This window comes from Pan paniscus, chromosome 18 (genome assembly GCF_029289425.2).
Source record: "Pan paniscus chromosome 18, NHGRI_mPanPan1-v2.0_pri, whole genome shotgun sequence".
Lineage (NCBI taxonomy): Eukaryota > Metazoa > Chordata > Mammalia > Primates > Hominidae > Pan > Pan paniscus.
This window is the reverse complement of record NC_073267.2, coordinates 16,397,232-16,409,619: the sequence shown is the minus strand read 5'-3', so window position 1 is coordinate 16,409,619 and position 12,388 is coordinate 16,397,232. Positions and strand designations below refer to the sequence as shown.

Sequence of the window (12,388 nt, the reverse complement as noted above, 5' to 3'; positions counted from 1 at the left end):
CTTGGCTTTTTTTTTCTTTTTCTTTTTTTTTTAATGCCAGTTTACAAGCTTTAAGCTATTCTACTTCTGTGTACACTTGACATTTTTCATAATAAAATGGATTTTTTTGTTTTTGACAAAGCCTGCAATCAGCCTTGTACTACCAAATTTTAAGGTTGATTTGCCTATGTAGTTAAAATGGAGTTTTCAAAAGGGATGTTCGCAATGCTCGGAAAAAGAATGTGAAAATAGTGCAGAAAAGTGACAGGAGCTTCCAGTAGTGCCCAAGTGTGACAAAACAGAAAGCCACCCCTCCTTACACAGTCAATGGCAGGAATTTTAGAGATTCTACAGGGTCTACATTGTTTCTAAAAAATAAAAACAAAAAACAAAAAAAACAGGGTCTTACTCCCTTCACCCAGGCTGGAGTGTAGTGGTGTGACTATGACTCACTGCAGCCTCAACTTCCCAAGCTCAGCTGATCCTCCCACCCCAGCCTTCTGAGTAGCTGGGAGTACAGGGGCACACCACCATGCCTGGCTAATTTTCAAATATATATATATATATATATGTTTATTTATTTATTTTATTTATTTATTTATTTTTTTACATACAGGGTTTTACCATATTGCCCAGGCTAGTCTCAAACTCCTGGGCTTAAGAGATCCACCTGCCTTGGCCTCCCAAAGTGCTGGGATTACAGGCATGTGCCATCATGCCCGGCCGTAAGGTTGGGGTTTTTCTTTTTTTTTTTTTTTTAATTTTGAGACGGAGTTTTTGCTGTGTCACCCAGACTGGAATGCAATGGCACGATCTTGGCTCACTGCAACCTCTTCCTCCTGGGCTCAAGCAATTCTCCTGCCTCAGCCTTCTGAGTAGCTGGGATTACAGGGACCCGCCACCACACCTGGCTAATTTTTGTATTTTTAGTAGAGATGAGGTTGCACTATGTTGGCCAGGCTGGTCTCGAACTCTTGACCTCAGGTAATCTACCCGCCTCAGCCTCCCAAAGTGGTGGGATTACAGGCATGAGCCACCACGCCCGGCTGTAAGGTTGGGGTTTCTCAAAGCGTGGGTGGTCAAGACCTATCAGTGGGTTGTAAAATCAATCAAGTCAGACAAGAGCTACGTTTTTGAAAAAAAGGATAGGAATGGCGGAGGAATAGGCTGAAGAGAACAGAGTAGTTCGGAAAGATTCTTCCAGAGCATGGGAAAGCCCTGCTGCATTAAACTTGATTCATATACTCAAGTGCGAGTTCTCTGTCAAGAAGTCAAATGCGTTTTCTTTCTTTCAGGCATGACCAGACGAAAGCATGGCAGCCTTTGTCCAGGCCTCATGGAGCCCGACCGGGAGTGTGATCTAGAGGCTGCGCTCGGGGGCACTTCCATGCTTTTGTGGCCTAGAACCCCAAGGCCCCCTCTCGGAAGTCGCCCCAGCTTCCCCCTGTACCTGCACGATGCTGCTGATGACCATGGGGAGAATGTTCAGGGGAAACCGGAGGATGTTGAACAAGGCCAAAGACACGAAGGCTGTCTGGGCATCCAGGATGTTGTTCTCGTCAATGGTCACGTAGACGGCAAACGTGCACAGGGCCACCTGCAAGCAGAACGCCCAGTGCTGACTGCTGTGCCCTGAGTGAGAGTCATCATCCTAGGAGCAGTGACAGGCCCTGGAGACGCGCTTGGGCCCTCCCCAGGTGGCCACAACTGACCAGCTGCTGGAGCTCGTGGAAAAACCTGGGGCAGTATCTGGCACATGGCAGGTGCTCACTAAACACTCCGGGAATGAACTGGATAAATCAACGACCGGGAGCCCAAAGAGCCGGCCTCTCCCATCAACTTTCTCAGCGATGTCCTAGAGGGGCATTCTTAGTATTCCTCAAAAGCACCAAGCACAATCCCCAAGCCAGGCCTTTGCCCCTGCCGTTTCCTCTGCCTGAAACCATCTTCCATCCAGGGGGCCACCTGACTCCTCCCTCTCACCATTCAAGGGAGCTGCCTCTCCCACTTTACCCAAATAGCCCTGCCATCTGGCCATCGGCCCATGTATTTTCAGGGTCTCAGCACTGCCATTTCATTGTCACTTCCTGGAAGGTCATACAGCTTAAAAATAAAAACCATACACTTTGCCATATTTCCGCTGTGGGACCCTGGTTGAGTTATTTCACCTCTCCAGGCGAGCCCCTATTTTCTCATCTATAAAATGGAAGTCATGATAGGCTTTTAAGGGCTGTTGGCACTTATGTAGGGTGCTTATTTGCACAGGGCCCAAGCACAGTAAAACTCAACAGATGGCAGCTGTTTTTATTTCTTGTTAGAAGATTTGGTCCAAATTCCTTAGATCATTCTTCCAAGGAATCTATTAACATGGTCACACAAGCGAGAGCCCGGTCCCACAGGAAGCCAGAGCTGGTTCGTGTTCTGGCTCTGACATTAACAAGACAGATGACGCTGAGCCATGGCACAGAAATTTTCCAGGGTCCGATGTCAAGAGGGAGGCAAGGTGCTCAAAACGACAGGGACACATGATCCCTGGGTGCAGTGGTGCAATCATGGCTCGCCACAGCCTCCACCTCCCGGGCCCAAGCATTCCTCCCACCTCAGCCTCCCGAGCAGCTAGGACTATAGGCGCATACCACCATGCCCGGCTAATTTTTTTATTTTTGTAGGGACAGGGTCTCCCTATGCTTCCTAGGCTGTTCTCGAACACATGGGCTCAGGCCATCTGCCTGCCTCGGCCACCTAAAGTGCTGGGATTACAGGCATGAGCCACTGCACCCATCCTGGCTCCCATCTTCTAAGCGGTAACGCAACACTGGCATCTTACCTAAAGATACTTTTTTTTTTTTTTTTTTTTGAGACAGTCTCATTCTTTTGCACAAGATGGAGTGCAGTGGTGCGATCACAGTTCACCGCAACCTCTGCCTCCCAGGGTCAAACGATTCTCATGCCTCAGTCTCCAAGTAGCTGGGATTATAGGTGCCCGCCACCATGCCCGGATAATTTTTTTCTATTTTTCTTAGTAGAGATGGGGTTTTGCCATGTTGGTCAGGCTGGTCTTGAGCTCCTGGCCTCAAGTGATCCGTCTGCCTCGGTCTCCCAAAATGCTGGGATTACAGGTGTGAGCCTTTACTTTACAGAGATATTCTTTATTCAAAAGGGTCTACATGTATCTACATGATAGACTTCTCAACCATAAAAAGGAGTGAAATTCTTATACATGCTAAAACATGGATAAACCTTGAAAACATCACGCTAAGAAACCAGTCAGATGGCCAGGCGGGGTGGCTCACACCTGAAATCCCAGCACTTTGGGAGGCTGAGGCAGGCGGATCACCTGAGGTCGGGAGTTCCAGACCAGCCTGACCAACATGGAGAAACTCCGTCTCTACTAAAAATACACAATTAGCCAGGAGTGGTGGTGCATGCCTATAATCCCAGCTACTCAGTAGGCTGAGGCAGGAGAATCGCTTGAACCTAGGAGGCAAACGTTGTAGTGAGGCAAGGTCATGCCATTGCGCTTCAGGTGGGCAACAAGGGAGAAACTTCGTCTCAAAAAAAAAGAAACAGTCAGAAAAGGCCACCTGTTGTTTGATTCCATTTATATGAAATGTCCACAGTAGATAAACAGAGACAGACAGAAAGCAGATTACTGGTTGCCTGGGATGGAATGGAAGATTTGGGGAGCAACTGGTAACAGGTACAGGGTTTCCTTTTGGGGTAATGAAAACGTCCTGGAATTAGTGGTGACTGTCATTATCATTTATACAAAAAACCCACTGGGTGAGCATCACACCACCTACACAAAAGCCCACTGGGTGACCTTCACACCACCTACACAAAAACCCACTGGGTGAGCATCACACCACCACACATCACACAAAAAACCCACTGAATTGCACACTTTTAAATGGTGAATTATACCTCCATTAAAAAAATAAATTTCGATCGGCATGGTAGCCCATGCCTGTAATCCAAATGCTTTGCAAGGCCGAGGAGGGAGGATCACTTGAGGCCAGAAGTTCGAGCTGAGCCAGGGCAAAAAAGCAAGGCTGTGTCTCTACAAAATTTTTTAAAAAATAAGCCAGGTGGCTGGGCTCAATGGCTCATGCCTGTAATCCCAGCATGTTGGGAGGCCAAGGCAGGTGGATCTCCTGAAGTCAGGAGTTCAAGACCAGCCTGTCTGACAGGGCAAAACCCTGTCTCTACTAAAAATACAAAAATTAGCCGGGTGTGGTGGCACATGCCTGTAGTCCCAGCTACTAGGGAGGCTGAAGTAGGAGAATCACTTTAACCCGGGAGGTGGAGGTTGCAGTGAGCCAAGATTGCACCATTGCACTCCAGCGTGTGTAACATAGCAAGACTCCGTCTCAAAACAATAATAATATTAATAAATAAGTCAAGCATAGTGGCATGCACCTGTAGTCCTAGCTACTAGGGAGGCTGAGGCAGGAGAATCATTTGAGCCCAGGAGGTCGAGGCTGCAGTGAGCTATGACTGTGCCACCGCACCAGCCTGGGTAACAGAGTGAGGCCCCCATCTCTAAACAAGTAATTTTTTAAAAAGTACCTCTCCAAAGTCAACCTATTTTTCAGTGTAGAAGTCAAAGTGCTGACTCAGATCCCAAGGCCCAGCTGATTTGTAAAGTCCCTTCCCTGTACCTCATTATTTGGCCTCATCTGTCACTCTCCCCTCACTCCCACTGTTTCAGCCTCCATGGTTATCCCACCTATGAACGGGCACAGTAATGCCCCAGGGCCTTTGCACATGCTCTTGCTACTCCCTGGTTGGCCTCTTTACCTCCATCAAGTCTTTCCTCAAGTGTCACCTTCTCAGTGAGCTTGGACCACCCTACTTAAAACTGCAAGCCGCCCTTATTACAAAGATCTGACTCTTTTCTTTCTATTGCACTTAGGATGGCTTTCTCTAGCACTAGGATTTATTTATTGTGCCTATTTTTCCTTGTCTGTTTCTCTCCGTGAAAAATGAATGTTCCATGACTGGAGATTATTACCTGTAGTATTCACTGCTGTATTGTCAGAGCCTAGGACAGAGCCCAGATCATGGTGCTCAGTGAATGTCTGCTGGGTAGATGATGGATGGGTGGGAGTGGATAAATGGGTGGGGACAGGGTAGGTGAATTTGCCTGAGGGCAGAAAAGCACATCACAGGTGTCTCTTCAGCAGTGAAGCAAACCAGGCCTCAGGCATCTCACCACCAAAACGTACCAGCCCCCTTGGTGAGCCAAGTACCAATCAATGCCGGCTGCTGGCAGCACAGGGCACACACAGAGAGGGGACAGGACATCATCATGCGGCCCCTTTCAGGTCCATGGTCCTGGCTTCTCCAGAAGGAGGAGGTCATCTAGCCATCCACCCCTCGGGTATTAACTGAGCATCCATCATGCGCTGGGGACTGAGGTGGGCTTGGCAACCCTGAGACACACAGTCTAGTGGAAGGACAGGCTTTAACAGGTTCCCTACAGGCAGTGTTTGGAAATCCGAAGAGGCTGGTAGGACGGGCACAATGACTGGGGCTCCAGGCAGCAGGAGGCTGGAGTTCACCTTGTAATAGGCGAGGGTCAAGGGTGCAAAAGTCCTTCATACACAGTGAGGAGCACCTGTCCCCTAGGTGCCTTTTCTGAGAAACGTGGAAAACCAATGAATGGAACAGCCCACCCCCTAAAAATCCTGATGCCCTGTGTGCAGTTATCTGCTCTTACTGCCTACCTGGCATCTATTACTCTGTTTATGGCAACATGCAATTTTCTCTGGGGGAACTGAACTTCTTCCAGTGTCAACCTATGAGCTTCAGCCACAGATGAACCTCCTCCCTCACCCCCTACCTTGGCCCCAAGCCCTGAAAGACATGACCTAGCCCTGGCTGACCCAAGCATCCTACCTCCCTGGCCTCAGTGACTGGCTCCGGAAGAAGCATGTGATCGACCACAACCAATGAGACTCAATCCCATAGCTTTGCAGGAAATATTAGGGGAAAAGAGTAAGACTCTCTGTTCACAGGGGTTGCTGAGGTGACAGGATGATCAGGAAACTGCCAGCTAATAAAGAAACCACCATCAAGAAAGCAGAGCTGAGAGTCAGAGACGTTGTTATTCCCAACATTATCTTGGGAACTCCTAGATCCAGCCATGCCTGGAACCCCATTCATGCCTGGAACCCCATTCATGCTTAAAAGTCTTTTTCTAGACTTTTTAGTTTTGTGACTCAAAAATCCCCCTCTTCTCGTACTCTAGTTGATTTAAGCTAGGTTTCTGTTATTTGCAAGACAGTTCCTAATTAATATGATTTATTTCAACCTCTCAGTCATTCATGTATTTATTCATTTACCTACATACATTTACACAGCATGAACTATTTGCCAAGGTCCCTATGCTTTGCTGGTACAAGCACAAAATGACAAGGTCTGACTGGGCGTCGTAGCTCACACCTGCAATCCCAGCACTTTGGGAGGCCGAGGTGGGCGGATCACTTGAGGTCAGGAGTTTTGAGACCGGCCTGGCCAACATGGTGAAACCCCATCTCTACTAAAAAGACAAAAAATTAGCCGGGTGTGGTGGCGCACACCTGTAATCCCAGCTTTTCGGGAGGCTGAGGCAGGAGAATCAGCTGAACCCGGGAGGTGGAGGTTGCAGTGAGCTGAGATTGTGCCATTGCACTCCAGCCTGGGCGGCAGAATGAGACTCCGTCTCAAAAATACAGAAATGTATAAATATATAAATAAATAAAATGACATGGTCGTGGCCATGTCTCCGTGGGCCCTAGGATATGATCAGCAGAGAACTACAGGACAGATCATTACCATAGAGAATGATGAACTATTCTAACAAAGGGAGATTCAGGGTAAACAGAAGGCAAGAAGCTCACAAATCATCCAAGACAGAAAATGTTAAATATTGACGGCTGCCTGGCGATGCTATTTTAGGAAAGTGCATTAGGTGGACGTGGTAAATGCCAGGTTTGCCATTCCAGAAAAACAGTCCCATCAGTCCCTGGATGGCATCCCTGGCCTTCCCCGGCCTCTGTGTTCCATCACACCTACCGCTGGGTAAACACCTCATCGTCTTTGAAGCACAGGAATGCACACCAGTGGAAAAAACACTCAGGCACCTTCCAGGGGAACTGAAGGCCACATATTTTATCCTAATGTAGTCAGAGGCTTCAATGCCTCGGCCAGGACAAGGTCTCCCCAGCTGACACCCAGGCCCATCTGTTTCTTGCCAAACAGCTCAACAAACTCTGTCTCTGGAAACTCCGGGAAACTAAATGGCAAGAAAGGTCAAGAAAAGGTTAAGTAAAGCCGGTAGCCGGGTTCAGTATTTCACATCTGTAATCCCAGCTACTCCAGAGGCTGAAGCAGGAGGATCGCTTTAGCTCAGGAGTTGGAGGTTGCAGTGAGCCGTGATCAAGCCACTGTACTCCAGCCTGGGCAGCAAAACAAGACCCTGTCTCTTTAAAAAAGAAAGAAAGAAAGAAAAAAGAGAAGAAAAGCCAGTCCTGCTCTTAAGCATCTTCTGCTGTGGTTTCCTAATGGGGAACAGGGCAGGAAGTGATAAGCAAAGTTTGGTGACAGCCTGGAAACTGTGGGTTTTGCCAACGAATCCAATGTGCAGAGCAAAAAGCTGTGAGAACATGCTGCCCATCCCCTCCTAAGCGGGACACAAGGCACAGACCAAACCTCATCACCAGCGCCCTCTGGCTTGTATCTTTTCCTCTAAGACAAGACCTTTCAAAATGCCATCAAGGCCAGGTGCAGTGGCTCATACCTACAATCCCAGCACTTTGGGCGACAGAGGCAGGCGGATTGCTCGAGCTCAGGAGTTTGAAAACATCCTGGGCAACAAAGTGAGACCCTGTCTCTGCAAAAATTACAGAAATTAGCTGGGCATGGTGGTGCGTGCTTGTAGTCCCAGCTGCCTGGGAGGCTGAGGTTGGAGGATTACTTGAGCCTGGGAGGCAGAGGTTGCAGTGAGCCAAGATCATGTCACTGCACTCCAGCTTGGGCGGCAGTGTGAGACCCCATCTCAAAAAAAAAAAAAGAAAAAAAGAAAAAAAAAGCCATTTTGTATGTATTTATGTATGACTCTTACTATCACTTGTATAAAAGTAAACAGAATCAAGTAACCATAACTACATGTATGACATGTATCCACCATTACAGTGATACAGACGTGGACTCTGGAAAAACACACAAGAAACATGGAGAGAGGGAAGCAAGGTGACTGGTGTTAGGAGGAAGGGCTTGGGCCTTTCACTATGGACTGTGGTTCTCAACTGGGAGAATTCTGTCCCCCAAGGGGACACTTCGCAATGCCTGGAGCCATTTTCTATTGTCACCACTGGGAAGAAGAGGGAGAGGTACAACTTAGCATCTGGCAGGTAGAGGCTACAGATGCTGGGAAACATCCTGCAATGTGCAGTCCAGGCCCTACAACACAGGGACAAAGGATGACCTGTTGGCGAATGTCAGCAGGCTGAGGTGGCCACGTGCGAAGTCCGGCTGTATGAATACCATCTGGTGCAGCTTTAATTATGTTTCACCATATGCAAATACATTACTTCCTACTTTATAAAGTAAGACCCACCGGGCATGGCGGCTCACACCTGTAATCCCAGCACTTTAGGAGGCCGAGGTGGGTGGACCACTAGAGGCCAGGAGTTTGAGACCAGCCTGGCCAACATGGCTAAACCCCATCTCTACTAAAAATACAAAAAATTGGCTTGGCATGGTGGCGTGCGCCTGTAATCCCAGCTACTCGGACGCTGAGGCAGGAGAACTGCTTGAACCCTGGTGAAACCCCGTCTCTACTAAAAATACAAAACTTAGCTGGGCATGGTAGTAGGCGCCTGTAATCCCAGCTACTCAGGAGGCTGAGGCAGGAGAATCGCTTGAACCCAAGAGGCGGAGGCTGCAGTGAGCTGAGATCGTGCCAATGCACTCCAGCCTGGCGAGAGAGCAAGACTCCTTCTCAAAAAAAAGGAGAGTCTAGGCGCAGTGGCTCACGCCTGTAATCCCAGCACGTTGGGAGGCCAAGGCAGGTAGATCACTTGAGGTCAGGAGTTCGAGACCAGCCTGGCGAACATGACAAAAACCCATCTGTACTAAAAATATTAAAATTAACAAGGCATGGTGGTGCATGTTTGTAATCCCAGCTAGTCAGGGGGGGCTGAGGCAGGAGAATTGCTTGAACTGGGAGATGGAGGTTGCAGTGAGCTGAGATGGCACGACTGCACTTCAGCCTGGGTGACAGAGCGAGACTCAGTCCCAAAAAAAAACAAAAAAAGAGAGAGTTCATCAATGCACCCCGGTAAAGTCAAGGTATTGGAGTGTAAGAAGAATGCAATGTACAAGGCAGAATGCAGGGGCATTGGAGCTGGAAGTGATCTTAGGGAACACGGAGTTACAGAAGGGCAACAAGATGTCATTTCTTGCTCAACTCTAGGCCACTGGCACCAGTCACCTGGGGGACTGCTTGAACATAACTCAGTGGGAAAGAACCCCATGAGTGACTGTGGGTGTCTGCTGTGGGCATGAGGAAGGAGGACAGGGCCCAGTATTTGACATGCTTGGAATCTAACCCCTTCATTTTCCATGTGACAAAATCTAGAGCCAGCGAGGTGAGATGACCAGCTTTGGGGTCACACTGTGAGCTGGCAGTAGAATGTGGCAGGTGTCCTGATTCTCAGAAGAACATTCCAGTCCTCTAAGCCAGGGGCTGGCCAAGGATGGCTCAGGTCCACATTTGGCCCACACCTGTTTACATACGGCCCATGAGCTCAGCAATGATTTCATTTTTTTTATTTTTTTTGAGACAGAGTCTTGTTCTGTTGCCCAGGCTTAGAGTGCAGTGGCGTGACCTCAGCTCACTGCGATCTCCGCCTCCCGGGTTCAAACGATTCCCGTACCTCAGCCTCCCAAAAAGCTTGGATGACCAGCATGCTCCACCACACCTGGCTAATTTTTTTTTGTGGGGGGCTGGGAGGGGGTGGGGGGGCAGCGGCAGGAAAGGGTCTTACTCTGTTGCCCAGCCAGGAGTGTGTGGCATGATCTTGGCTCACTGCAACTTCTGCCTCCTGGGTTGAAGCGATCCTCCTGCCTCAGCCTCCCGAGGAGCTATGACCACAGGTGCGCACCACCACTTCCAGCTAATTTTTGTATTTTTAGTATAGACGGGGTTTCACCACGTTGGCTAGGCTGGTCTCAATCTGCTAGCCTCAAGCAACCCGCCCGCCTCGGCCTCCCAAAGTGCTGAGATTACAGGCATGAGCCCCTGCGCCCAGCCAGATTTCATGTTTTTTAAAAGTTAAAAAAATCAAAAGAATATTACATGACACATGCAAATTCTATAAAATTCAAATTTTGGTGTCTCTAAATACTTTTTTACAGGAACACAGCCACACCCATCGATTTCCATATTATCTAAGGCTGTTTTTGCACTACGCTGGAAGAGACTGGTATTTGTGACAGAGACTATATGGCCCGGAATTCCGAAAGTATTTACAGAAAAAGTTTCTTTACTCCTACTTTCTGCCAGTCTCTCTCGAAATTTAATGTGCATACACACCACCTAGAGGACTAGTTACAACTCAGATTCCGTGTCAGTGGATCTGGGCTGAGGCCTGAAATTCTGCACCGTTAACAAGCACCAGGTGATGCCACGGCTGCTGGTCCACGGACCAGACTTTAGGCAGTGAGGATCCACTCCGGTGTCTCTACATGTCGACCTGAACCAGAAGCAGCAGCACCTAGGGATATGTTAGGAAAGCAAATACTCAGGCCCCAACCAGACCTACTAAAACTGAAAATTTGGGTGGGGCCCCGAAAGCTGAGTTTTATAGTAACAAGCTAGCAGCCAGCACTGTGGTTCATGCCTGTAATCCCAACACTTTGGGAGGCCAAGGCGGGCGGATCGCCTGAGGTCAGGAGTTCGAGACCAGCCTGGCCAACATGGTGAAACACCATCTCTACTAAAGATATTTTAAAAATTAGCTGAGCATGGTTGCTGCATGCCTGTAATCCCAGCTACTCGGAGGCTGAGGTGGAAGAATCGCTTGAACCTGGGAGGCAGAGATTGCAGTGAGCCAAGATCGTGCCACAGCAATCCAGCCTGGGTGACAGACTGGGACTTCATCTCAATAAATAAATAAATAATAAAATATAATAACAAGCTCTCCAGGTGATTCTGATGCAGGCTTGAATTTGAACACCATCTCTCCTGCAGTTCCAGACCCTGAGAGATGTAAGGCAAGACTAAGAAAATTCAGTGGCAGCATGAACACGCTTTCGCAAATGCTGAAACGGCTGGAGCTTCCTTAGACATTCCACCTGAAACTCAGCTAAGATGAAGCAGGCGGTAGTTTAACAGAAAAGTTCATATTCATAAACATGTTTAACTCTGCTTCACAGAAACTTGCCAGAAAAACATATAATTTGCCAACCTGACCAAGAAGGAATAGTTGTAATGAGCACAACATTACAAAAAGAATGACACAGTTAATAAAAAGACAGAAAGAAAAAACAAACATGGGGCATGATCTGAAGTCATCCTTCACCATTAACTGTTTTTAACTGTGCTTAAAAAGGGAATTTCCAAAGTCCATCTCTGTATGGTCTCCTGATTTGCTGCCAACTTTGCAAGATGGTAAGTTGCACTGTTGTCTTTAAACTTTTCAAAGCCAGCTAGGCAGGGATAGACCCATTACCATACCCCAGGACAGGTACCAGAACTTTCAGTGTAGCATGGATCATAATAGCAAAAAAATAGGGAACAACCTGTTTTTGCAAGGAATGGGAGAAAGGGTAATTCCAGCAGGGCGCATCCACACGTCAGACAAGCATCCATCACGAACGCAAATGAAACAAGCTGGGAGTGGTAGCAGTGCACCTGGAGTCCCAGCTACTTAGGAAACTAAAGCAGGAGGATTGCTTGGGCCCAGGAGTTCAAGGCTGCAGTGAGCTATGATCGCACCACAGTACTCCAGCCTGGGGGACGGAGCGAGACCCCATTTCAAAACAAAACAAAACCCCCAAAAAAACTAAAATGAAGTAGACCAGAATGAACGAACCAAGACTATATATTGTTAACCAAAGAAAAGAGAACACTACGTACAGTATGATTCCATTTAAATCTGTCAAAGTATTTTTAAATACCTATATGCTTGTCCATTTTTCTCTAAAAGCATACACGAAACTGTCACTTTGGAAGAGAGGAACTGATGGAAGAGAGGACAATATACTTTTCATTTTATATCTTTCTGTTTTTTTTTTTTTTTTTTTTTTTTTTTTACAATGGATGACAAATATTTGTTCAGCACCTGCTATGCACTGTTTTATATACTGAGGATACAGCAGTCAATAGAAAAGACAAAAATGCCCGTCTGGAGCTGACATC

The 12,388-nt window shown here is 47.7% G+C and overlaps 1 protein-coding gene and 1 long non-coding RNA gene across 8 annotated transcripts in view; one reads left to right on the top strand and one right to left on the bottom strand.

Annotated features, from left to right (window-relative positions):
* LOC117977848 (uncharacterized) overlaps window positions 1-1,416 on the top strand; it is a 53,329-nt gene extending 51,913 nt beyond the window's left edge. Inside the window, exon 3 of the long non-coding RNA XR_008621322.2 lies at window positions 1,275-1,416. This is a non-coding gene — a long non-coding RNA (uncharacterized LOC117977848). The remainder of the gene's footprint in view (window positions 1-1,274) is intronic.
* ABCC1 (ATP binding cassette subfamily C member 1 (ABCC1 blood group)) overlaps window positions 1-12,388 on the bottom strand; it is a 186,958-nt gene that overhangs the window by 72,942 nt on the left and 101,628 nt on the right. For 5 of the 7 annotated variants that reach the window (XM_034950822.3, XM_034950824.4, XM_055099365.2 and 2 more), the window contains one exon: window positions 1,430-1,576. The exons of the other annotated variants lie outside the window; for them this stretch is intronic. In XM_034950822.3, coding sequence (XP_034806713.3) covers window positions 1,430-1,576 — 147 coding nt within the window. The remainder of the gene's footprint in view (window positions 1-1,429; window positions 1,577-12,388) is intronic. 7 annotated transcript variants of the gene reach the window in all.